The sequence below is a fragment of the Bos indicus genome, chromosome 17, assembly GCF_029378745.1.
Source record: "Bos indicus isolate NIAB-ARS_2022 breed Sahiwal x Tharparkar chromosome 17, NIAB-ARS_B.indTharparkar_mat_pri_1.0, whole genome shotgun sequence".
NCBI classification, from domain to species: domain Eukaryota; kingdom Metazoa; phylum Chordata; class Mammalia; order Artiodactyla; family Bovidae; genus Bos; species Bos indicus.
In genome coordinates this window covers 62,006,165-62,033,565 of record NC_091776.1, presented here as the reverse complement: position 1 = coordinate 62,033,565, position 27,401 = coordinate 62,006,165, and the positions used below count along the sequence as shown (strand labels likewise).

The 27,401-nt window shown below is 40.2% G+C and overlaps 1 protein-coding gene across 5 annotated transcripts in view; it reads right to left on the bottom strand.

The window, feature by feature from the left end:
- The window catches only part of HECTD4 (HECT domain E3 ubiquitin protein ligase 4), a 170,542-nt gene that overhangs the window by 38,053 nt on the left and 105,088 nt on the right, over positions 1 to 27,401 (bottom strand). For all 5 annotated transcript variants that reach the window (XM_070769659.1, XM_019977315.2, XM_070769661.1 and 2 more), the window contains exons 25-48: positions 26,601 to 26,834; positions 24,988 to 25,180; positions 24,632 to 24,736; positions 24,041 to 24,129; positions 23,485 to 23,660; positions 21,520 to 21,655; positions 21,284 to 21,425; positions 20,866 to 21,032; positions 18,589 to 18,735; positions 17,715 to 17,899; positions 15,254 to 15,407; positions 14,079 to 14,359; positions 13,672 to 13,861; positions 12,349 to 12,430; positions 10,621 to 10,823; positions 9,644 to 9,779; positions 8,667 to 8,849; positions 8,052 to 8,216; positions 7,478 to 7,647; positions 6,454 to 6,569; positions 3,292 to 3,395; positions 1,995 to 2,156; positions 1,729 to 1,877; positions 1,245 to 1,324 (exon numbers count right to left, since the gene is read on the bottom strand). In XM_070769659.1, the coding sequence (XP_070625760.1) occupies positions 1,245 to 1,324; positions 1,729 to 1,877; positions 1,995 to 2,156; positions 3,292 to 3,395; positions 6,454 to 6,569; positions 7,478 to 7,647; positions 8,052 to 8,216; positions 8,667 to 8,849; positions 9,644 to 9,779; positions 10,621 to 10,823; positions 12,349 to 12,430; positions 13,672 to 13,861; positions 14,079 to 14,359; positions 15,254 to 15,407; positions 17,715 to 17,899; positions 18,589 to 18,735; positions 20,866 to 21,032; positions 21,284 to 21,425; positions 21,520 to 21,655; positions 23,485 to 23,660; positions 24,041 to 24,129; positions 24,632 to 24,736; positions 24,988 to 25,180; positions 26,601 to 26,834 (3,749 nt within the window). The remainder of the gene's footprint in view (positions 1 to 1,244; positions 1,325 to 1,728; positions 1,878 to 1,994; positions 2,157 to 3,291; positions 3,396 to 6,453; positions 6,570 to 7,477; positions 7,648 to 8,051; positions 8,217 to 8,666; positions 8,850 to 9,643; positions 9,780 to 10,620; positions 10,824 to 12,348; positions 12,431 to 13,671; positions 13,862 to 14,078; positions 14,360 to 15,253; positions 15,408 to 17,714; positions 17,900 to 18,588; positions 18,736 to 20,865; positions 21,033 to 21,283; positions 21,426 to 21,519; positions 21,656 to 23,484; positions 23,661 to 24,040; positions 24,130 to 24,631; positions 24,737 to 24,987; positions 25,181 to 26,600; positions 26,835 to 27,401) is intronic.

Below are 27,401 nucleotides of genomic sequence, written 5' to 3'. Positions count from 1 at the left end.
AGAGGGCCCAGAACATAGGAGATGCTCAAAGAGTAACTGTTAATGAACAGACACTGAAGGTGTTGGTACTGAGGTTGGGATCCTGTTGTTAAAAGTAGGTTCTTAACTCCTAATACCACACAGACACATTTCTCTAAGAAAAGAGTAGGTAGCAGGCTTGCTTGAGGTCTGATCCAAAATTTTCTCAACAACTAAAATATGATCAAACAAAACAATCAACTATAACAAACAAATAAACCACCTAATTACGGGTCCCCTGCTCTCTCTACTCCCCCTCCCTTTGTGCTTAAAGCACTTAAGTACTCAGCAGGTTACAGAGTTCTGATCCATAGAGAGAGAAACAACCTGCCAGGAAGTAACTTTCTAAGGCATAACTTGACCATAACTGAAAATACCATGCTCACTGGTAAAGTACAATTTAATAAGCAGCTCCCTCAAGGAAAAGTGATGACCAAATTACCCCCTCAGACAGCTACAAGAAGTTATCTGTCGGGTTCAGTGACTCAGGAATCCCTACCTAAGCATCTCAGATCATCTATCACATTTAATAATTTCAAGTTTCATCAGAGATGATGCTAAGATGTATTGTCTGAAAATAAGTCACCAACACTTTTGGCTGCTTCTAATGTCAAGAGGACAATATTTGTATTATGCTACTTCTGGAGCAGTTAGGGCTATTCCTCTACTATTTCCGATCAAGTTATTATATGGAGGCTTAAAAAGACAAGGGGAAAGATTTTCTCTTTATTGAACCGACTATGTGACTAAAACACCTGGGCAGAAGATCTGCTGAAGCTGGACTGGATGTTTAGCCTGCTGAGAGCAAAGTCTATAGCACATTGTCTTACCTACTGATAATGCATTTCTTGAGTGCTTCAAGGTGACTGGTAGGGGTGGGGTTTTTTTTTTTTTTTGAAGCTATTTATATGTTTATTAATGAAAAGCTAATTAAAGACCAAACTTCAAAGAAAAGCAAAATCTCAGATTTTTCTAATGATGGAGGAATGACAATTACTGTGACTCCTAAGTTACCAGTGGAGGCTTTAATGACAACAGTGCCTCATAAAATGAAAGGTTCAGTGTAAACTAGGGGACAGCAATGACAAGTATTTCATTTTCACTAGAAGACACTGTCCATTTCCATTTGCTGAGTTTCATTAATTTTGACCTATTCTGGCCCAAACCTGGGAACAACAGAAATAGACAAGGTACAAAAAAAAAAATACACCTCCCACCATGCTCACCAGGAGAGAGAGTTACGTCTAATCGAACGCTCTTCCACTGTAATAAACTGGAGCCATTGTAATGCACAGCTCGGCCATTGCTATTGAAAAAAAAAACAAAAAAACAAGAAACAGTCAGAGACAAGGCTAATGGGCCAACATAGAGGAAGGTAAGCAGTGAATGGGTGGAGGAGTTTCAGTAGCAGGAGAGTAACCAGAAGACAAATCCTAAGAGCTCTTCTCTTTCATTGAACATGAGTGTATTTCCAGCTGGTATTGTCTACATTTTTTAGAGTAAAGACTATAATTGTATTACTATAGTTTTAAAATACCCACATCCATGTTGGTTGTTTTTTTTTTTTTTTTTGCCACACTGTGTGGCATCTTAGTTTCCTGACCAGGGATTGAATCCATGCCCTCTGCAGTGGAAGCAGAGAGTCTTAACCACTGGATAGCCAGGGAAGTCCCTATTTTTTTTCAGGTAACAGTGATAGCAGCCACTTACTTATGGAAAAGACAGGTGCCCACTGGATTAGTCCATGCCCCATCTCTTTTCTCTGCTTCTGTAGCAAAGCCAAAGGAAACTATTGGTCCAGTATCATCATCTGTATCTCCATAGGAAACAATTTCAATTTCCCAGTAGAAAGACGGGGCCTGAAGAAACACCAGGAGTGGGCAGACAATCAGGGCTCAACATGGGCCCTTGAACTTCCTCTTTCTCTCATATTTGAAGGACAGAGGCAGAAGACAAAGGGTCCTGTGATTTCTCACCTGAACGGGCAGTGGTGAGGTGGCGTAGATAAATGTGCCCCTGGGCAGACCGCCCCCTGCACTGGGGTCTGCTAGGAAGGTGACAGAAGTGAGGTGCGAGGAGAACATGCAGGCTCGGACAGGTGGAAACACTCGTGAGGGGCTCCACGTAATCTCTTTGGGCTGCATTGGGGAAAAACACTCTCATTCAATAGCATTGTGAACACAAAATGGAGATGTTGAGATTTCAAGTGACATTTTTTCTCATATATTTTTAACTGTCTTATTTTGAAATGACTTCAAATCTATAGAAAAATTATAAGAATACAGCAATTTTTGTATACTCTCACCTAGTATAAATAAAATTTTTTGAGATACAATTCACATAACATGTAACTTTCCCATTTAAAGTATATAGTTCAATGGATTTTAGTATATTCACAGAATTCTACAATCATCACCACAAACTGTTAGAACATTTTTGTTCTCCTTAAAAGAAACTGTACCCATTAGAAGTTAATTCCCATCCCTCTCTCCTCCCAGTCCCTGGTAACCACCTCTATGCTTTCTGCCTCTCTGAATCTGCAGGTTCTGGACATTACAAGAAATGGAATCATACAGTATGTAGTCTCTTGTGACTGGCTTCCTTCACTTAGCATCATTCCAGTTTTGTCCATACTGCAGCATGTATTAGCACTCCACTACTTTTTAAGGCTGATAATGCTCCATTGTATGAACATGCCCATTTTATGCATTCATTCATCAGGGGATGGACATTTAGGTTGTTTCTACTTTCTGGCTATTATGACTAGTGCTGCTAAGAACATTCACAGATATGCCAATATTGGCCATTTTTGCCTCTTTTGCTTTTGCCCCTCAAGTGAAATTTGTTTTTTCCCTGTGAGTCTGCTTTTTCGTTTGTTTTATTCACTACTTTGTTGTAGTTTTTAGATTCCATGTATAAGTAATATCACATATTAAATGTCTTTCTCTGTGCCACTTTTGCTTTTTAGTCACTCTATGTATACTTTTTAGTATTATTACAAGATGAACTACAGATCTAAAATTTTGAAAAAGTTTTCTTTTTTTGTTTTTATTGATAATGCAGAAATTATTTACAGACTGCCAAGTTCTGCTCCTCTGCTGTAATCTTTCAATGTTCGGAATGTCAAGTTGATGTGCTTTGACATTCAGAGATGACAGCATGTCATATACCTCCAAATGGCTCTGCAAACACCCCTTCTAAAATCATGAACGTGCTGCCTGGAATTCTGTAATTCTCTGATGCTGCGTGCTGCAGACACAGCAGAGGGCTCACCTGTCTCCGGTCAGCCTGCAGCGGAGGCGGCGGGGGCCGAGCACAGTCCCGGTAGAGCATCCTCAGCCGTTCACACTGCACTTCCACAACTGCCAGCCGCTCTCCTGGAGAGGAAGATGTCGAAGACGTGCAAATAAATCCTACAACTCCGGAGAGGGCTCCAACTCTTTTGGAGTTGGACCCGAGCAATGAAATACAGAGATTATTCAAATTCTTACAAAGAGCAAACACCCTGAGACATCTTTGTCTCCTACGTGTAGCTCAGCAACAAAGCAATGCAGTCAAGTGCACGGGCCCTGACGTTGGGCTGCCTGGATCCAGAATTTGGTTCCATTACTTGATATTTAACATCTCACTGCCAACATGGGGGTAAGGACAGTACCTGTGCCTCACAGGATGGTTGTGAAGACGAGACAATGCAAGTTAAAGCCTTTAGCTGAGTCCCTGACACATGGCCAACACTCAATAAATGAAAGCTATTATTGTCATCTCCCATAACCAAAGCACAGGGCCAGATGTTGGAAAATAGAAAGCTAATATGAGCCGAAGTCCCTAATCTGGGAGGAGAGAGAAGACATGTATATGCACACATGCACGTGACAAAGAACGCAGTGCAAGGCTGAAGCATTATTATGCAACATAAGAAACAAACCCGGGCAAAGGTGAGAGACAGACCAAAGACGGAAGCATTTCAATGGCCAAGTCTGTGGCTTACTTTATCCCAGATTCACTTTAGAGAATCAATATATTATTGCTTATAAATTCTATGACACATTCATTTATGAAATTAAAAAACCCTGATATATTAAAAAATAAAAATCAAAGAACTCTTTCTCTTCTACACACTACTTTGAATCTCATGTAGTAAACAGCATTTCTTCTGAGCACAGACTCTAAGTGGGCTATAAGAACCTACTGCTGTGTTGGAAAGTAATTCAGACATAGTTTTTCTTTTTTTCTTTTAATACAGATAAATCAGCAAACTTAAATACCTACTTTAAACCTTAAAATCCTTTCTGGTAATCCAATATGTGAGGTATTCAGGACTGTTAAATTTGACATGGATTTCCCTGGTGGCTCAGATAGTAAAGAATCTACCTGCAATGCAAGAGACCTGGGGTTCAATCCCTGGGTTGAGAAGATTCCCTAGAGAAGGGAATGGCAACCCACTCCAGTATTTTTGCCTGGAGAATTCCATGGACAGAGGAGCCTAGTGGGTTACATGGGGTGTAACCTAGCCTAGTCCATGGGGTGGTAAAGAGTCGGACACAATGCAGCGACTAACACTTTCACTTTCTTGACATAGGACACTATTTTAGAATATAAATTGCTGTGTATAAGCTCATAGTCTTCTATTTTGTAGCAATTAATAAGAACTTCCCACATGTTTCTTTCAACTCTTTGTTTCTATAGGGTTCTTTTCTACAGGGGGAAAAAATGGGTTAGATGGGTTATTATTAAAGCTATTTGCTCTAAATTATTATGATTTCTGGCTTATACATTAAGTACCAAAGTTAATTTCATGGAGTAAGATAAAATGTATTCTATTTTATTCTATAAAATGTATAAGAGAGACCCAGAATGAGTCCTAGAGAAAAGCAAGTGATTCATTCAGAAGGTTATATGTTTGCTAAAATCAGTCAAATAAGTCTTAGGATGCAACCTAAGCCAAGAATATTAAAAAAGCAGAAGTAGGGAACTACCTATGACACATACAAAATTAAATAATGAGCAAGTGTTGAGTCACAAGTAATTTCACTTGAGAAGCCGAGCAAGCAAGCTCCTTTTATTTTGTTCTTGCTGTCTCTTTTGGGGGGATCTCTCTGAGGCTTTTTAATGGTTGCTGGCCCCAGACAGCTATGCTTATTAAGGGAAGGAGATTTGAGAAGAAAGATATAAAAACGAAGATGAATTAAAAAGCAAAAACAAGCCGAAAGAAATCACTGTCACATGAAAAAGGACAAAAATTTAAGGACAGAGAAATTAGAGAGTTACAGAAAAAAAGCAAATAGCATGAGAGACAGTAAATAATATAGGTAACAAAAATGACCAAAAAATAAATAAGATTAAAAACATTAAGGGAGGTAAAGATATCTATTTTTTCTTTAGTTTATTAAAACATTAGTACAAGAGCATTGGAGAAATGCTAATCTAATTGTGAACAATTATATTTAGAGTCCAACTAGATCCTTGAAGATAAAGGGTAAATTTTCACTCAGAAAAACCCAGGCCAATCATCAGTGTACAAGAAATTCAAGAACACAAAAACATATTAAATGACACCATAGGATATACAAAATCCAGACTATGGGAAACTTCAACAAGTAAGATACTGAGGGGAATTTGTATTTTAAAAGCGATTTAAAAGACAACAATGAATTACAATGGATGAATTCTAATTGGATTCTGATTCAAATAAACAAACGTAAAAACAAGTATGACTTTGAGAAAATTAGAAAGCTGAACACTGACTAGATATTAAATAATATTAAATTATTGTAAATTTTTCACATGTGAAAATGATATTGTGTTTAAGAGTCCTTACTGAGATACACACTAAAATATTTACAGATAAATAAAAGGAATATCTAAAAATCTGCTTAAAAATAATCCAGGAGGATGCAGTGTAGAAGAAACAGGATTGATTATGAGTTGATAACTGTTGAGACTAGATGATGGAAACATGAGGGTTCATTATACAAAAATAGTCTATTTTTGTATTTGTTTGAACTTTTCCATAAGCACACATACAGACACACAGAAACACAAACACACAAAGATGGATGTTAGTGCAAATTTCTGGACTCTGAATTCACATGTGGCCAATGACAATAGTCAGAAAGTATCCATAGCCCTAAGGGCAGGTCACAAAGAATTCTAATACAGAAATGAAACCCACTTATTAATATGAATGGGGCAAAGAAAATACTCTGACATCATGGTCCTAAAGTTAAAATGAAAAATGCTGATTTTCTAGTTGGCATATACTGAAGCTTTTTATTTACATTTGCAGATTTGAAATGAAAGTCAGTCGTGTAAGTGCTGTGTCTAGAGCTTAGCTGTTGGAAGTGTATGTGAAAACAGTCAATATTCCATTCCAGATTGTCAGTGTGCTAACAAACCTCGACACAAAGGATAGAAAGGAAAGCAACAGGTACTTACCAGCACTGCATTCCTGGGCTACTAGGTTAAGAACTTCAACAGCTGCTGGACACTGCTGTATGAATTCTTCACAAAATAAGCTGTCTTCTAAAAGCTGGGCCATGACCAGGCATGCTCTTAATGTTAAAAGATTTACAATATTTCAAAGTCATCAATGGTCATTCTCTAAAAAGCCAACTGTGAAAAACATTTCAATCAATTTTATCCACTAATTTAAATAAGGTTCCAACTCTCCATTCCTCTTGCTTTTTTACTGAGCTGCATTTGTTTGAATATATGTAACTAGCTTCTCTTTTCCCACACAGTAACTGCTGACACTGCATGGACAATTGGAAAAAGGGGAAATGGCTGCCATCTCCCTACATGAAGACACCAAGTGCCAGCTACGAAATAAGCACTGTCTCCTAATACCTCTTCCTAAACTTTGCTCTGTAGGCAATATTAATGTTCTGAGAACAAGAAGGACCCAAATGCTTGGGAAGTCTGTATACTGATCTCTCTCACCAGATTCAAAACATATATTACAACTTTCTGGCAAGTTTCATTTTCAAAAGAAACTTGTTGCTATTGTTTAATTATAAATAAATGTGTTTTCCTTCCAATTCTGACGCTTGTGAGCATTCCCTAATTTTCTCCTCAGCAGTTTAGAAAGAGACTAGATAGGTACTGATGTGGTCTGAACCACTTAAAAAAGGGCCAAGTGACAGAAGACTTCCTGTGATAGAACAAAGCTCTTTGACCAAAGCAAATCAATGGGGTCTATGCGTGCACTCCATATACCAGTCATATTTTGATTGTTTATTTCCTTAGGGAAACAGCTAAACTTTATTTCAAAGCTAAGAAGTTGGGGAATGCAACAAAAACTGTAGTAAACACAGCACAAATGGATGGTTTCTGTTACTCAGTTTGGCATGAAGTTCATGCTGTGGACCCAGTAAACCTGGCACAGAGAGGCCCACGGAAGATGCCTGTCCCTCTGGCCTGCACCACTCAGCACATTAGGGGGTCTCTGGAGGGCGCTCACCTTGTTCTTATTTCAGCCAGGAGCCGAACGACTGCCATCACAGGAGCTGACCCATCTCCTGCTGCAGGAAGTGAGGTATGAATAGAGAGACTTCCCTCCTGAGGAAGCAACATGGACTGGACTGCCTGTACTACCTTCTCAGTAATGGACAGTTTATGAAGAGGCAATGCCTGATGGCGGTGGAGGGGGGAGGAGGGGGCATGGCAGAAAGTTAAATTCAAGTAGTTAGTTTATAAGAAATGAGGGTGTTATTATCATCTGGAGTTAATTCTCAAAATTTCAATTAAAAAAAAAAAATCACCATACAGAAAATTGCAAGCTAGACCAAAACAATTAAACATACAATATACTGCGGAATATTCCTCACCAAAGAAATGAATTTGGTCATTTAGGTAAAAATCTTCACATCAACGTTACTATTAAATAATTACATCCAATATGTAAATATATATCATAAGTAAAATTTAAGAAAACCAAGTATTTGTGCTTCAGCACTATGCACGTGCGTATTATTCATTACAGAATGGTTACCATTTGCCGTGACATTTGAGGATACATTTAAAAATCACCTTACCTCTGATCTTGGAACACAAAGTCTAGACAATGGAATAGTCAGTGTGTCTGATGCTTGCGAAGTCTTTCTACAGTCTATGGGTGGGAATCTGACCGTAGCTATACCTTCCTGTTCGTTGATAGAAGCCACCACTCCGATGCTTCCTGATATTCCTCTACCTAAAACCTAGAGACACAGATGGGTTAGCACTACCTACCAACTCTGATGGTGTGAGCAGCGATCTGATGTGACAAGTGGGAGGAGTAAATCTACAGCTGTCATTATGGCATTACAGCAATAGGTTCTTATAATGCAGACGCCAAGCCCTGAATGTGAGTTAAAATAATAGGTCCTAAAACCTTATGTCAAGGTGATCACAGTATGAAGCAAATTCAAGCCTCAATTCTAAAACACTCCCAATATTAACACCACCACAGGACACAAGCGTTTTAACTACTGTGCAGTATTGTACTGATGTCTGAATAATCTGCAGCACTGTGTGGATGAGAAGCCACTTGTTTCTTAGCTTGAAAAAACAAGAATTTTTGTCCAACTGGGTGTCTTACAGCTGATAGATGAATCAATGGACTTATACACAAGGAAAAGCGATGACTTGGGAAAATGGTGGCTGGTTACCTGGACCTCAGACCCGATCTTGATTGTCTCTTTGAAGCCTCCAAGTGCACAGAGTGCAGCCACAGCCTGGCGGGCAATTCTCTGAAGTTTGGCAAGCTTTCTGCCACTGCTGCTGCCATTTTCCAGAATGCTTTCTGCATATTTCCCCAACTGTGGAATGTACATCAGTGCACGAGACAGAACCTAAACATATGAAGCAGCCCACATGGCAGGAGTTAGAACTTTGGTTGTTTTCATAATAAGGGTGGTGCAGTGTCAACAACAGGGCCCCTGGACTAAAGGAACTCTGGACACAGGAGGGGTGCAGTAACGAGCAGGAATGACCACTGATGTTCTTGCCATATTGGTCTTATGTAATTGGACAAAACTGGAAATGCACAATCTTGAAATATGAGCAAATCAAACATAGTTAAAAAAATAAAAAAAACCTAAAATAAAGCCAAAAATTTATCTGAAGAAAGACCTTAACAGCATATCACCTACCTTGGAACACCCAGTTACCTTTAGGATATGTTATAAGGTGTTCACAAGATGAATGACTATGAATAGGGAAACTGATGACCAAACTCTAGTTTTTGGGAGACTGGACTAGTTTGTCAAGATGAATTATTGAAGAGCTCAGGGAGTGTAAATCCGACAGAGGCCTCCTTAATACTCATCAACTCCACTTAACAAATCCAATAAACCAAGGATGCATGACTTCCTAATGTTAGTACTGATTGAACACAAGCAAGGAGGAGAAACAAGGTGTGCTATTCTTTCCCTGAGAATACTAGCCTGCCTTCTGTGAAATCAGAACTGGCAGTGATAGGAGATGTGGGTTAACAGAGTTGAAACAACTAAATCAAAGCAGATTCCAGGGGGAACACAAGTCTATCTGGCTGAAGTGGGGACTCTCTCTGTTACAATGTCCCTTGCTAGAACAAAAAACTGACTTCTGTCCTGCTTCCTCCTTTAAGCAGTAACAGTGTACTAACCTTCTCTGCTGTCGTGGTCCATATCTGAGCAGCATTTGACTCAGGTGCCATCAGCAAGCTATGAAGCAAGGCGATCACCTCAGCAGCCATGCTGTTTGCCACGTGCCCACTGATGAAAGGTCGGACGGGGTCGGTCCTGCAAGTGTCAACAGGGAAAAGTGTCAAGGCCCCGTGATGGTAAAGAAGCCAGAAGAGTGGCTTTAGACTTGGCACCAGATGGAAACATTTTCTAATTATGATGAGTTAGCCAAAAAGTTGGTTTGTGTTTTTCTGCAAGATATTACTGAAAAAACTTAATAAACTTTTTGGCCAGCTCCATACTAGAAAAAGTGGATTTTGATGACTTCTCTGCATCTGCCTCTGGCCGGCAAGCATAAAATGTCACCCAAACTTATCAGGGGCAACATGTGCTCATCCTTCTGTACACAGCTGGAATGGTGACAAGTATCGTTTGGATGAAGTAAAGGAAGCAAGGCCAGAATTTACTACTGCTGCTCAAAAAAACTGTAGCTGGTGTTCCTGGTGGTGGCCTTTCTCAGAAAAAGAGTCCTCCAGTTTCAGATGTGCACTCAGGCTGGAGGGCCTCCCTATTCGTCCCTCACAGCATCAGATCCACCAAGTGAATGGTCATCACTGGTTGACTCGACTTCGAGAGCAGCTAATACGAATGCTGGGTATTTTAAGCCTCACTTCCTCACTTCCAGCAGGTCAAGGGGAGGATATAAAATTAAAACCTTCAGGACTTCCCTGGCGGTCCAGTGACTTCTCACTCCCAATGCAGGGGGCATGGTTCAATTCCTAGACGGGGAACTAAGATCCTGCATGTGATGTGGCAAGGCCAAAAATAAATACGTAAATAAAAATAAATACTCTACAAAATAAAATATAAAAAAATAAAATTAAAACCCTCAAAACAAGCCCCTCACACAGGAAGTCTGAGAAGAGAATAGACAGCTTCTGTCCTAGGAAGACTTTACCTGGCGAGTTCAGAGTTTCTCTCTCGGCAAATGGAGGTTTGGGCAGTCTTCTTCTTGTCCCCTGTGGACAGCCCGCTCACGGCCTCTGGGTTGAGGGACTCCACGGGTGGCCCAACACTGACAATGAGGCCTGACTGTGCCCACTTGGTCGCTTTTCGCAGAGCAGCTGCCGCCTCTTCCGTAATCACCTCACAGCAGCCACCCTGGGGGTCAGTTTAAAGATTCTCATGATACTCTTTTCACTCTTCTCAGCACTATTTGTTAAAAAATCTGTGTCCTCCATCTAGGCTCATTTTTATAGATGCAAATACTAAAATATTAGAACTGTAGAAAGTTAAATCTCCACACATATCCCTTGTCCTCAGCCAGACAGAGATCACTGCTAGTCTGCCAGAATTTTTTCCCTGCAGATTCTGACATACAGAATCATAGGTCATGCTACAAGCAGTTTTGAATTCTTTTTAACAGTTATCAAAACATTGTGAATTTTGTTCATTCATATGAATCTGATACCATAAAATATCATGAATATCCATGTCAACATAGACATATCTGGTTACTTTTATGGTTAGACAGTATTTCGTTGTTATTGTTTAGTCACTAAGTCATGTTCGACTCTTTGTGACCCCGTGGACTGTAGCCCGCCACGCTCCTTTGTCCATAGGATTTCCCAGGGAAGAAAACTGCAGTTGGTTGCCACTTCCTCCTCCAGGGGATCTTTCCAACCCAGGGATCGAACTTGAGTCTCCTGCATTGGCAGGTGGATTCTTTACTGCTGAGCCACCAGGGAAGCTCAGAGCATTTCATCAAATGGGTGTAATAATTTCTTTAACAAATCCCCTATTTATGGGTACATGAATTCTATTTTATTTTTTTTACAAACAGAACTGAAAAGAATAAGCTTGTTTCTGGATACTTGAAAATGCCCTATTTACCCTCACCGTGGCAATAAAGGGTATCATCAATCTTAACATTATCAGGGTGATAAGGTAAAAAGACACGGTACTATTATTTTTATTCTTTCCCTTTATTTATTTACTGTGTAATTTGTGAGACTGAACATATTTTTTATGGGCTATTTGTCTTTATTTCTTATTATCCAATATTATTACTCATTTAACCTTTCACCCTATGATCACTTTTAAACTATCTTTTATGCTGTAGAACTTTCTTAACAGAGCTAAGAAAATTTCTAGGTCAAAATCAGGAGTTCTCTTCCATATTTTAATATTAATGATAAATTGATCTTTTTTAATTTAAACTTTTTATTTTCTATTGGGTATTAACAATATTGTGATAGTTTCAACGTGGGTAAACCTATGGCTGATTCATGTTGATGTTTGGTTGAAACCAATGCAAAATGAACAGTAAAGCAAATTATCCTTCGATTAAAACAAAACACAATACTGTGATAGTTTCAGGTGAACAGTGCAGGGGACTCAGCTATACATATACATGTATCCATTCCCCCCTAACTTCCCTCCCATCCAGGCTGTCATACAACACTGAGTAGAGTTCCATGTGCTACACTGTAGGTCCTTGTTGGTTAGATGATAAATTGATTTTGACTAATCTTCCTGAAAATAGCCTCAATGACTTCAATTTCTCACACGGCTTCTTTGTGGTAACGTGAATGTTTAAAAAAAAATTTCTCCTGAAAACCTGAAGCCTGGCAAATGTTCTCAACTGTGGTTCTTGTTGGAGCAGGTTCCTCCACGTTGGGGTTACCTTCGTCATGTCTCGGTCCATTTTCACAACTTTCTCCATGTTGGCACCAGTACCAAGTCGGAAGGGCCGTCCTTCTGAGCTACTGAAATGGGAAGTCAGAGAGAGGCAATGATTTTACAGGATGGTCACAGCTGGGGACTGCAGGCCATGAGGCAACCTGGTAACGGTCAGGCCACCACTACACGCTGTAACAAAAATCCACAGTAAGACTCAATTTTTCGAAAGGAAACGCTCTTTATTGCTCAATTATAGCACTTTTTGGGATCAAAACAATTTTTTTTAGTTATAACGATAATTAAAAACCTGTGTGAAGATGACAAACTAAGTGACAAGCTGATCCTAAAATAAAGAGAAGGCCAGGCCCATGGGAGGCCTCAGTGAGGGATCTAAATCTCCAAGTAAGGCAGTTTTAATAACAGCCTGGACTGCTGCCTGGGTGTTAATGACTGGATCTCCCTTTCTAAGAATTTAGCTCCCCCTGCCTCCTCAACCTGGCTCTCAAAAAAGCTTTCACCAAGTTTGTATGATGACATTTCACAGTGCCCAGGAATGTGCCTTGGAAATTTCTTCATCTGTGCGCTGACTTCCCCTGACTCAGCTTAGCCTATGCCAGTAGCCCACAGTGCTTTTGGTTTCTATCATGGCAGACAAGGGACCTGATTATGAGGATGACACCATCATTCATTTGAAGAGAGGATTCTTCCATCTGAGACAAACATCTCTGCTAAATTCCCTAAATTTCTCTTCTAAATTCCCTAAATTTCTCCTAAATTTAGGAGTTTGTGTTCTGTGGGACCTTCTCATTGTCCTGGATTCCACTAACAGGGCCCTGCAGGTTTGTAATCTTTGGACAATAATTATATTTTTTACTTCTTTGTTGGGCAATCATATTGTTCATACTTCCAATTAATTATGGCTTTTGAAAAAGTTTCTTCTTTACCTCATAGTCAATGGTATCCCTAATTTTACTATGACTGAGGGATGCCCATAACTGAAAACCAAGCTGCATTATTCCTTCTCACAGCTGAGGTCACACTACAGATTTGGTTGGACACAAATGATACATACTCAATAGGACTTCCACTCTGTCGGGTCCAGAGAGACAGTACAGAGTTATGGTTAAAATTTCAGGCTCTAAAGTCAGAGGGACCTGTGTCTGCGTTTCAGCTCTGCCTCAGTTTGTCTGTGTGTAACGACAGGGATGATAGTAGCAGTGATTACTTGTGATGAGGGCTGAGATGGTTGACATCTGTAAGGGGCTTACTCAGCACAGTGCCTGTGACGTGGCTCATGCTTGAAGGCATGGACTATTAAGATCATCACCTTAGTAATGGCTGCAGAACTTCATGGGACGACTGGTCTTCCCGCTTGTGGATGAAGATAGAGAGCTTGCCATCCACTGCTTCACTCTCTTCTCCAGGATCTTTATCGCCTTTTAAGGAATTCTTGGGGCTGGTTTTTGTCAATGTGGTGTCAGGTTCGGAAGCGGTTGGAGAAAGGACTGTCTGACATCCTTTAAGCAAACAGAAAAATTGCAAAAAGTTGTTTGTGCAGCTCCCCTGGATGGGGGAAGCACTGGCTTTGGAATCTCTCTTTCCTCCCTCTCTCCTACCCTTTCCCCCTTGCCTTTTATCATAGGAAGCACAGCTGCGACTGTGGACAAGGGAAAGCTTGGTCTGATCATCCACAGGAAGTGACGGTGCCTTTCTCCAGTCCTGGATGTGACTCACCTGGGACCACGTAGTCTGCCAGCTTTGCCAAGAGCAGCGAGGCGATCTTGGACGCTGGGTCGCTGGGATCCTCCTGCTCGCTGTTTAGGGAGGGGACGGAGTAGCTCCAGGGTGGGAGCTCCACGTTCCCACAGTCTTCTACGCTCATCAGCGGGAGTGCCGCCCGGCACAGCTGAAGAATGATAAGAACCAGCTTTGGGGATGGGCGTTGGTCAAGTAGCAGGGAGAGGAGTTTGGACACACAAGCTGGCTGGCTCAGGATGGCTTTACCTATATGACTCCTGCAAAGAGAAGAAGAAAAGGGCCACAATGCTGGGGACGTTGATCTATAGAAATTCAGAAACAAAGGTTCCCTCAATGAGGTTAAACAAACTGACTTCAGATTTCATGGGAAGACACAGATTTTTGGCAATATGTTTTTATGAAGGTTTTTTTTATAACCATCTGATGAAGGCTCATAATTGACCAGTAATACTTTAAAAGATTTTTGAAAATTTTTTGATTCCTTATGTTTAGTTAATTGAGATCCTCTAGTTCAGCATGATTCACAGAGCATCAAGGCTTAGAAACCCAAGCTAGGAGGCTTTTAATTTAGTCTTTTATTCCTTTTCAAGAAGTGCTTCAAGACCAAAGAGATAATACAGTGCTGTACAGACCTCAAGAGTCTGGGCTCTGCCACAGCTGAACCTGTTACATTTCAGCAGAAACCAGAGAATAAGCAGCCTTAGGTGGACAAACCTCTGTGGGCCTCACAGCTCACACATGATTAAACCTCCCAAGAATATCTTCTTTCAAAGACACAGCATGAGAAGGTGAATTAATTACAAGTCCTGGCTGGTTAGTCTTTAATCTTGCTATAATGAAGGTTAAGCTGTTTGGTTACTAAATGCAGTGGTACTGATCTGAAAGGCTAGCAGCTGTTACCAGCAAAGTATTGGAGCAAATGATAATATGTAATTTTGTGGTATATATACTCAAATAAATACTTTCCACATTTTGGAACTAAATGCTATTTTTCAACAACTGTATTCTCTACTATTTTTCTTGAGGCAGGAGCATGTCAGGACGGCCTAGTAATTTAGATGTTTCTAAAGACAGCCACCCTCTCCCCAAAGGAATTCCATCATTCAGAGGAAAAGCCACCTCCTCCCATAGCTCCAGGGGCCCTTCCATACCTCGAGAGATCATTGAGGAGACTCAGGACGTCCTGGAGGGCATCGTTCCCGGCAGCCTGGTTGCCACAGCACTCGGTCGCTCGGGCAAGGTGATTCGTGAGAAGGCTGGACACCTGACGGGCCAGACCTGAGTGCACAGCCTCTGTGGAGCCGCCTTCAGAGTTCAAGCAAGAAAAAGCATGGTGAAAATCCCAGGAAAGCATGGTGAGTCTACAGCTGTGGCGGGTCTGCACTAAAGCCTCCCTTTGCCCAATTTTTCTTTAACCTGCTCAGTATTTTGTTAGCCATCTGATTAGTGTCTCCCATTAGATAACAACTTGGCATAGCAACCCACTCCAGTATTGTTGCCTGGAGAATCCACATGGACAGAGGAACCTGGTGGGTTATACAGTCCATGGGGTTGCAGAGTCCGACACGACTGAACAACTAAGCACACACAGAAACATAAAGAAGGTAACAGTAACTTGAAAAATGATTCAATGTTGGGGAAATACATAATTCTTTTTTTTTCTTTTATCTTCAGTAGTTGCAGCCTGCAGGCTCAGCTGCTCCAAGGCATGTGGGATCTTAGTTCCCCAACCAGAGATTGATCCTGCGTTCCCTGCATTGCAAGGTGGATTCTTTAGCACTAGACCACCAGGGAAGTCCCAGGAAAAGACATTTTTCTTAATTAAAACTGAATATAATTAATCCACACAAAACCCAGAAACATATTTTGACAGGGAAGAATTATCATTTTACTGGGATGAAAACATCATTTTTTTTCCCATAAAGTAGTTGACGTACAATATAAATTACAGGTGTACAATATAGTGATTCACAATTTTTAAAGGTTGTATTCCATTTTTAGTTATAAAATATTGGCTATATTCCCTGTGTTGTCCAGTATGTCCTTGTAGCTTACTTTATGCACAACTGTTTGGGGCTTCCCCGGTGGCTCAGACTGTAAAGCATCTGCCTGCAATGAGGGAGACCTGGGTTCGATCCCTGGGTCAGGAAGATCCCCTGGAGAAGGCAATGGCAACCCACTCCAATACTCTTGCCTGGAAAATTCCACGGCCTGAGGAGCCTGGTGGGCACAGTCCATGGGGTCGCAGAGTCGGACACGACTGAGCGACGTCACTCTCACTGTCACAGTGCCCTCCCCTTATATAGCCCCTCCTCTCTCCCTTTCCCCACTGGTAAACACTAGTTTGTTGTCTGTGAGTCTGTTTCTTTTTTGGAAAACTTCTTGATATTTAACTCACACCCGACCTCTTCTCAAACACAATAAAAGATTTTCTTGGATTTCTCCATTTTCAAGCACCTCTCATAAAAGCCACAAAAGTTATTTGCCACTGACTGTTCATTCTACTTGGGAAGTCTCCTTTACCCCTCAAGAAAAATGCTCACATCACCTTCTTTGGAAGCTCTGCCTGATTCCTTAGTACAGAGGGTCTGTAAGGACCTCTATGCTTCTCCTACAGCACCGTGTGCTCACCTTGATCACAGCATTGATTGCACTGGAATTATTTGTTCACTGGCCTATTTCTCCCACTGGACCATATATTTTAAGGGGAGGAACGATGCCTTAGTCATCCTATGCCTGGCTCCCAGAACAATAAAACGCACAGCGAATGACATGTTATATACCTGGGATAGTATGGAGGAGTTATCCTTCAAGTTTACTTTTTAAGTTGGATTGCTGACTGAACATATGATTTGGAAATAGCATCTCAAAAGCACAACTGAAAAATCATTTCATAAAAGTATCTACTCAGATACCATTAGCAGTGATGGCAAGAAGGAAAGGAAAGATGTCTTCAATTTCCGGGGTTACTATCCTCTTTCAGGTGGTCATCACTCCTCCCAGCCCCCTCAGCTTTACTGAGGTGTGACTAGCAAATAAAAACTGTATATACTCAGATTGTAGAATGTGAGTGTTTTAAAAGGTATACAACGTGATGATTACCTCTCTGTGAAAATACAAGACATCTTCTCAGTGAGTTTCAAGTATAAGTGAAGCATCATGAACTCTAATCACAAAACTGTACATTAGGGCTCCAGAACTTACTCATCTTACAGCAGAAAGTGTGTCCTTTGGAACAAAATCTCCCCATCCCCCTTGCCCCCTAGCCGTGGTGACCACTGTTCTACTCTCTGGTTTCTATCTGTTTGGCATTTTAGATTCCACACATAAGTGAGATCACTGCAGTATTTGTCTTTCTGTGCCTGGCTTATTTCACTTAGCATAATGTCTTTTGCGTTAGGATATTGTTAAATGTCATAACACAGTGATAAATTTTCACAGAACCATGCTGTTGAAGAGCCTCCCATGAAATCATAATTGATTAAATCAATCTAGTTATGTAATTTAATAGTCTTTCTTTTCCTCATCCAGCACAAATACTAAATTAAAAAAAAAACACATCGATAGAAGAAATCAAGGAGCTCTGTTATAGAAAGGGATCCTGCTCCTCACCTTCTTCTTTTTCCCATTCAACGCAGCGGTTGGCAAGCACCTGGAAGGCTGCCCAGGCCATGGTGGCCACCTTCTGCTTCTTGGTTTGTTTCTCACTGGAGCTGGACTCAGTCTGACTGCTCAAGCTGCATAGTCGATCCATGAGCTGGACAAGGCCACTCCGCACCAGGCACTTCTCTTCACTCCTGGCCAGGCAGAAAGGGTTGATTGAAAGAAACATAACTGACCAGCTCTTAGGAACTTCTCACTTAAGATCCAGATTATCAAAGGGCCATAAAATATGTCAATATAGTCCTTTATTTACAACGTAGGATGCTACCATGTAAAACTCAACACAGAAATTTTTAGAATGACAACTTCCTTCATAAATAATGAATTTCAAGTTCTGGTTAGTTCATACAGGACAGCAAAGTAAAAATCAATGGAATCAACACAAGGTTATCATAATAGAAAAAAAATTGCGTATTTTATCATAAGGGGATTTAAAGACTGACTTCATGAATGCTTGACATCTTCAAACTCTTAATCAAGTAATGAAGAAAGGAAATGTGCAAAGGCAAAAAGTTTTGCCCAATATAAGAAGTAACTTCCTAGGGACCTTTTCTTTCCTTCAAACTTTTCCATTTTGACTATGTAACATAATTTCTAATGGGGATCCAACTTTGATCACGTAGGAACTCAACAATAAGTATTTACATAGTAACTTTAGGCATTTGTCAGGCGACAAGCTCATTTAATCAGAGTGATAGTGTCACTGGATAATCAAAACCAAAAAATCCTTTTTAAAAATATTTTTAATAAATAAAAATATTTCTATTTAATTGGTGACACTGTGGTATAACTTACATACACTAAAAAGCATTTCTTTGCTTACCTGGTATAAGGTATAGTGCACAAGAGTCCGATGCTATTTGCACATGCGATAGGGTAACGTGCGCACAAAGACACCACAGAGGTCATGGTCTCACCAAAGGCTTCCTGGACCTGCTCGACCATCCCACCACAGGTCAGTTCTTCAATTCTACAAAACAGAACCAAAGCTCAGGCTTCCTCAACTGTGTCAAGAACAGCAATAGTGAACACGAAAGCAGGAGAGGTCTTCTGAGAAACGCAAAAGTGGCTAGATGAATCCAGAACTGAAGGAACCTTGGAGACTGGTGTTTCCCAAAGTGCAGGACTACAGAAGGCTGTTGGGCAGGCTTCCTAAGAGTGCCTCAGAGACAATGCCCACACTCTAGGATGCTCTGGGAAATCCTAGGTTAGGTAAAGGTAAGCAGGGTTCCTCACTCCAGGACAACTCAAGGCTTTAAAGTCCTTCATATCTCTTGGAGCAGGAGAAAGGCACCCAACATTTCCCAAATTTATTTAATAATGAAACCATTCATTTGAGACAGGCCTACCTCATCCCATGCAGTACTGAATACCATAAATGCAATTGTACTAATGAGAAAACCAAGACACAAATATATTAGCTAAGTATCCTTTGCAAGTTCATACTCCAATAATTAGCAGAATATGAGAATCCAGTTGGGAAATAAGACTTTCCCAATGTAAAAACACAACCTGGGATAGATTCTACAGCAATTAATTTTAGTTGAAAACTGGAACTATTGAATTTATGTACAAAGATATGCAACATAATATTGCTTATAATAGTGAAATAAACAAAAACTATGATTTAAAAATAGGAAATTGGCTTAATAAAGGTTCAAGGATATGATGCAATGCTATATAAGCACTAAAAACATTATAGGAGATCACTAAGGTTAGAATAAAGACTGAACAAATATGCTAAAACATTAATGGGTTTTTAAAACGGATTTACAGGTGATTTTTATCTTGTACTTTGGGGATTTTCCACACTTTTTAAAATGTCTGACATATGGCGTTAATAATGTCACGAGGAAAATGTAATGAGGGGAAAAGGAATAATGCTGCCAGTGTTACAGAGAAAGTTCTGGAAATGAGCTGTGGTAATCATTAGTGTAACTCACTACGCCTTCTGGGAACCGCTGTGGTTGGGTGGGCATGTGACTAGTCTGGCCAATGAGTCAGAGCTCTGACTAGGGGCCTGACAGCTTTCCAAGATGGTTGTCCCCTCCTCTGTCCCAAGCTCTCTGTAATTACCACGAGCCAAGATAGACTTGTGAGGGACATGAGCAAAAACTAAAATTTAGTTTTTTAAGCTACTGAGATTTTGGGAGTTGTTTGTTTCCAAAAAATAACCTGGCTTCTCCTGATCGACACAGAAATTTTTCTCAAGACAGTCATGTTAGCTCTTAGTTCATGTTTCCCTCCAGCTATTGCTTCTGCTTCTTGGCCAGAGTTCCTGAGAGCTGTCAGGATGCACAAGCAGCCTCCAGCAGTTGTAGTCCAGTCTTCGCAAGAACGCCTTTTCTATGTCTATCTAAGTATCTTTGAAGCCCAGTCGGGCATTAGTATAGAAAAACTCCTCACAAATAAGTTATAAACCCTTCCTCAAAGTTAATATCTATAATTATGTTATTAGAAATTTGACCCAATAAAAATAAGCACCAAAGTATACAAAAATATAGGTATATAAGGTTGTTGACTACAGCACTACTGTTAATAGAAAAGCAAAACAAAACAGGAAGAAAGGAGGGATAAAAGAAAAGATAGAGAGTGAAAGAGAGAATGAATGAACCCATGTGTTCATCAGCAGCTGAGGAGTTAAATAAATATAGCATACAATAGAGCTCTGTAAAAGGTCTTAAAAGCTATAAAGCAGAGCTATACATATTAACATGAAAAGATACAGATGTCCAAAATTTATTGAGGAAAACAACTGATTATAATAAGGCACGTGAAATATAACCTGAACTGAGTTTAAAAAAAAAAATCACACACAAACACTTAAGCATACAAGGACAATGAAATAGCTATTTACGTGTGTATAGTTGATGAAACAACTATAATAGTGGAATTTAGAAAAGGAAGGTCAGGAGAATTTACTTTTTGTTACATGTGGTAAATTTTTTAATTCTATCCTGTACCATTTTTAGAAAAATGTATTATTTTACTGGAAAACACTAGCAAACACCATGATCTAACATTTGGCCCCAAGAGGAATCTCTGCAATGGCCTTTGCCCATTCCAGACAGGATGGGATAAACTAACAGAAACAACTGACCTGGGTCCTCCCTGCAGGACCATTGTCACTGGACCCACAAGGTGTGTCACTCCCCCGACTCGCACGGCAGCCGTCAGCAGCTCCCGCATGTGCACCAACGCCTGCTTGCGGGTGTTTCCCCGCCGCCATCTCGTCTGTGCGGCCAGAAGAAAGCTGCTGCTGGACACCTGAACATGTGAGAAGGAAGTACACCTGACTCCTGCGGTCACAGCACCTCTTGCGCTACTCAGCTACTTAGCAAAACGTGATGTACAGGGACATCCCCAGTGGTCCAGCAGCTGGAGCTCCCAGTTCACTATGTAGGGGACCCGGGCTCGATTCCTGGTTGGGGAACTAGATCCTGCATGCCACAACTAAGACCCAGCACACTCAAACAAATAAATATTACAAAACCAACAAACAAAAAACATGGGCGTACAGCTTGGTCAGGGTTGGTGCCGATGAAAGCAAACAGCTGCCCCAGCAGGACGCTGTAGGTGGGCTTGTCCCTGCTGTCCTCTATGGCCAATGACTGCAGGAGTGTGAAGGAGCTGCTGCGGTGGCTGGTCACGTGGCGCCGCCTATGGCCAAACAAGAGACCCGTTCAGGGAGTGTGCTGTGGTGAACGTGCGTGGCAGCATGTGGGGGATCCGACCTTGGCCCTCAGCTATTTACCTCTGATTTGCTCTAGTAAATTCCAAATCTTCATTACCGATCATTTCCAGGTCAGAGGGAGCCGACATGCTGCGAAGGAAAACAGGCTGACGCACAGCATGAGAGATCACCTTTGTTTCAGAGGCTGATTTACAAGCTGGAACAGAAAGGAAGAAGAAGGTTGACGTATCTGCTGTCCTATTTGTAAGAATGACACAGCGACAGCAAAAACCAACAAGGAACCACCAAACTAAGAGTACCTTCGCTTTCCAGGAAATTGGCCCCCAAACCAGCCAGCACCATGCACAGATGATTTTTAGGCCAATTTTAAAAAAATTTGAAAACCGAGGTTTAAACCTCAAATACCAAGGTTAAAATATTACTTCAGCTTGAAAAACCACATTCTTTTATTAAATTGGGTTTCCAAAAAAAACCTGAAAAATTCATTTAATTTCATAAACTAACAGTGTTAACTTTATGTTTTTATTTATTTTGGCCAGGCCATGTGGCTGGTGGGATCTTAGTTCCCTAACCAGGGATTAAACCAGGGTCATCAGGAGTGAAAGCTAGGAGTACTAACCATGGGACTGCCAAGGAATTCCCATTGTTAACTTTAATATAAGGATTCTAAAAATCAAGAGAGGATAGAGAAAATAGTCTCTGGAAGCAAATAATCTTAATTCAAATAAATGCAGATCATTTTTTTTCAGAGATGGCCTTTGATCCCCCTTTAATCCTGGATTTACTTTGCTGACTTAATGCCATTTGGTGAAACCTCTGCTTTGATCATAGCTGGTGTGACTAAATATTACACTTTTCCTAGAATCTGACTGGCCCTTCCTATAAGACATGTGGCTCCTATCCAGGAAATAGGTGTTTTGTAAAAGAATACTTTAATGGAAGCAGACAAAACTGCATGTGCTGATCAGCTAAGAAAAAAGATGTTAAGAAAGTTGAGGTCATTTTGAATCTGTCTTAAGAACAGTTAGATAGTTTCAATCTAAAAAAAAATTATAATATTATCTCTTAGGAAACTACTGGTTCATCATCTCTGGTGCCAAGAGCCTCCTGGAAAGCATCACTGACCTTACTGAGTGGGAAACTTTTGGGGGGGCCTTTAATGAACTCAGGCTAATACGGCCAGAGACGTGGCACAGCAGATCACCTTGGCATGTGATCATTATCTCATGTCTGGAAAGCTTCCCTTGATGCTCTCAAGGGGGGAAACCCTATTACTGAGATCAGAAACCTAGGAGTCATCCTAGACTTCTGTCCCTAGTGAGAAGAGCCCTAGGTAGTCAGCTGGGATGAAAACAAGTTCACTTGTTCCATAGTGTCCATCAGGCAATGGGGCTAGACAACACGGAGTCCTTCATTTAAGAACATGTTTATGACTTATTCTCTTGAGTGAGAATTAACACTTGCTATTATGGGGTCTGCCCAGTGTTGTGGATCTGACTTAAGTAAGAAGACTCATTGATTTCCCTGAGAAGTGTATTCTCAGGCTAACAATTAAAATGTGACCAGGAAAAAAATTAATAGTGCAAATGTATGCTAGAAGATTCCACATAATTACTAAAGAGGAAATGCAAACTCAGTTTCAAGAGGAAAATATGATGCAGTACAGAATTCACAAAGTTGACTAATTATATGTTACTATGAAAACGATAATCTATAATCTAAAAGTGAGGATCACTGGATAATAAAAATATATGTCACTGCACACCTTAGATGCTCCCCCAAAACTAAACAAGGCAGGTGACAAGGCACCCCCCAATGCTCAGATGACTCACAAAGTACCACATGACTTCAATGGAAAGCATTTCTTGGCTAGAAAAAGTAAAAAGCAAAATAACATTGAAATTTCCTTTTTTTCCTTTCTACAAGTACACAAGAGTTATTTTCTTTCTTTTTTTTAAATAGCTAGTGTATGTTTTATGAACAGACTAGTGTAGAGAGCCTTGTAGGGCTTGCTGTCAGCAGTACCCGGTGTTTCCGCGGGGGTCCCTGAGATGCTTCTCGTGAGGCCAGACTGGGCTGCAATGGTGACGTGCAGCAACAGCTCAGCTCGGTTCATTAGACTCTTCACTAACGTCTTCGTTTTAGCCAGTGGGTGCGAGGGTTTCTGAATAAGAGAATTCACTTCTTGTAGGAACTTCTCCCTGTAAAGAAAGACTGATGTGCATTTAGTCGTCCTCTGGTTTACCAAAACCAGTGTTTAATCACAAAGGGTATGAGAAGACAGAGGAGAAATGAAATGGAAGTAACCTGATAAACATTGCCCGCCTTCTCCCTGTCCCATCCAAGGAAGGCAGTGCTTTAACTGCAGCCAGTTTTAGTTCCTCTTGCCCAGTTTTAGATGCCTATATGCTAACTCTTGAAGGTTAAAATCAAAATTTCCAAATACCAAAGAAGTTTCAACTCTAAAATATTTAGTGAATGCATAATATTTTTTAAAATATCTGTTAAGAGATGCGATCTTTGCATTTTATTTTGAGCATCAAGGTGATAAATTAGCTTTACAGTTACTAACATCACTAACCTCAGAGATAGCACCATGTTTTCAAGATCATTTCCATCAAAGGAGACTTCCTTCATTGAACACAAAAGTTCTAGTTCTTTCATTTTGTTCTAAAGAAGGAAAAATCAAGAAAAGATGGTATGCAGGATCTGCAAAAACCGAATTTTACTGTACGTGTTACAAGAAACAGAAAATTTCAGGGACAAAAACCCACCTTTGGTCCATGTTTCTACACCAGAAGCACATTTATAAGTTACTACTTGATATTTTAATGATTAAAAATGGCATTGACTACTTTCCAGGGATTTCTTTATTGTTTGTAACTCTTGTCTTTTTTAAAAAAGGCTTGAAAGCAGAATTTGGCAATGATAATAACTGCTCTATAAAACTGTTTAATCAGTTGAATAATTTGAGTAACTGACTCTTTGTATCACTAACATGTTAACCTAAACAACTTTATTTAACCTTTTTTAGAGATTGGGTACATTTTGAGGTATGCAACATTTTAAGAATGACATTTTTTTTATTGTTACAGAAAAACCTGAGCAAACTTTTTGGCCGACTTAATATGACAACAGCAATGCCCAGTGATGAGTCATACAACTTGCTCACCTCATTGAAATGGTAATCATAGAAGAAAGGCATGTTGTTCTCCAGTTTCCCCTGCATGGCATCATCAACTTCACTCTGCCATTTCTGTTCCAATTCTGCAACACTCTGACATATTAAAATAGAAAACAACATGAAACTAGATGCAAAATAAGGAATCTGTGACTTTAGAAATTTTAGTCACAATAACTTTTTAAAATTCAGATACTTCTTTTTCTACTATGTTAGTTTCTGTTACAGAATATACTCATTCAATATTTTTTTTTTCAGATCACTTTTTAAACATCATTAAATTTTTAGGAAAGATGTCATTTCCAACAGTTATAAGAGACATCTAAATGCTTTTAACTTTTACTTACCTGCAGCTGTCTCTCCATGGCATTGAGTTTCTTAAATGTCTCTCCCATGATTTTACACAGTAAATCATATTCCTCAGCATGTTCTTCTTGATACTGGAAATTTATTAGGGACTGCAGTGCATCAACTAAGTTCAAGTGCTTAATAACACATGATACCACCATTTCCTCCATCACATCTGGCTGAATTACTTCTCTGTGATCACAAGGGAAACTAGTCAGATGCGTGCCATGCTCTAAGTGTACCAACACTGTGTTTTTATAGATGGGAGAATGTCACTGTAAGTATGTTAAATATTCACCACACCATCTTCAGCACAATGAAGTGGCATGAACATTATGATGGCTTTCATAACAAGATGGCAAAAACTTAATATATTGAACAGGTAAAACCGACACTGGCCAATGAAGCTGAAAATCCAAATTAAACAGACTTGATTTTCTACTATTTGTAAAATTTTGAGCTGGAGTTATATTAAAGTTGGAATAGATCTAATGCTAATAAAAGATCTTTGGCACCATTTATTTGCCAATTCATTTTATGCAGTATTATGGTTCATAGTATTTTAGGCGTATGGATGTTAGGCTGAAAACAATGGTGCTTTTGTATTTTTTCACATTAAATTTCATCTATTCTTTAAATTTTTCTCTCTGAAATGGCCAATCTTGCCTCAGAAGGCAGAACAGGCCTGCAAAACAGACTTGACTTTAAGCAAGAATACCACAAAGACATTTGTCACTGTAAGACCTCACATTCTAAAGACCATTAGCATCTCTCTGGGCATCGAAAATAAATAAATGCCTCTAGACTCCATGGAAACCACGATGACTACCATGACTCCTTAAAGTACAAGGTTAAACCACCTGAGAAAAACCTAGAACTTGTCAAATGTTAGCCTGTATCAAAATCATATGGAAAACTTGGGCCACACCTTCAGAGGTTCTGATTTAGTAGGTGTGAAATGGGGCTCAAGAACTAACAAGTTCTCAAGTGATATTAATGCTGTTGACTGAGAGCCCACACTTTGAAGCCTGTTGACCGGGAATACCACCTGGGGTACTCCCCACAATACCTGGTTAACATTCATTGCTGCTGCTGCTGCTAAGTCGCTTCAGTTGTGTCTGACTCTGTGCGACCCCAGAGACGGCAGCCCCCCAAGGTCCCCCGTCCCTGGGATTCTCCAGGCAAGAACACTGGAGTGGGTTGCCATTTCCTTCTCCAATGCATGAAAGGAAAAGTGAAAGGGAAGTAGCTCAGTCGTGTCCAACTCTTAGCGACCCCATGGACTGCAGCCTACCAGGAACCTCCATCCATGGGATTTTCCAGGCGAGAGTACTGGAGTGGGGTGTCATTGCCTTCTCCATTAAGTACATGTAAAATTAAAGGTTCAAGAACGTCCCTAGTGGTACAATGGTAAGACTCCATGCTTCTAATGCAGGGGGCACAGGTTTGATCCCTGCTTGGGGAACAAAGATCCTGTGTGCTAGTTGGTAGGGCAAAAATAAAATAAAAATAAATGAAAGATTAATTTGTTAGACTACAAAAAGAAATACATCTCCTTCACTTGTTTAAACATTTTTTCATTGGGAAAATAAAATGCTATACAGCAACATACTTTATACTTGGTCTAAACTGTGGTCTAGCACGCCCAGAAATTTCCCTGAGCTTTATCATGATTCCTGGAGGCAGCCTGATCCGGGGCAGGTCAAAGTAGTTTCCAACAGGAGGCACGAGGACATCAGACGGGTAAGTGAACTCTCTGTCTTCCTCGATGGTCAGAGGCAGCGGAGATGGGCTTGGAGTAAGGGCAGGGGAGATCACACCGTTGGCCTCTACCTGCCACTGGCACCTGAGCATAAAGAAAAGAGATTCTTCACCTCCTCCTCTATCTGGAAAGTTACTTAAGATATATTAAGTAACTTAAGTAACAGATATATTAAGCACATGAAGGATCACACTATGTGCTAAGAATTTATTCATCAAACCTCCTCCAGAGGCTTAAGAAAAATGAACATTAAATGAAACCCCATCTTTGGGACTCTGCCTGCTCCCCAACATTTTATTACGCAAACTTTCAAATATATAGGAAAGTTGAAGGAAATATATGGTTAATACACAAATACACACAGCTGAGATTCTAGAATAAACATTTTGCTCTGTTTGCTTTATTTCCATCTGCCCATCCTTTTGGGGATCCTTTAATTTAATTATACAATATTTGGGTTGGAGAAAAGCTTATACAGTTCAAGGCTGCAATTTCACATTTAGTACAGGAAGGACCACAAGGCACTTTGGTGTAATTTTCATCTTATTTCTTAGACACAGAGATACCCACCCACAGGATTGGCAGGCAGTAGGCCCAATCAGCTGGGAAATGTACTAAAAGAAGTTTTTCACATAAAGTCCTCTTTCCTTT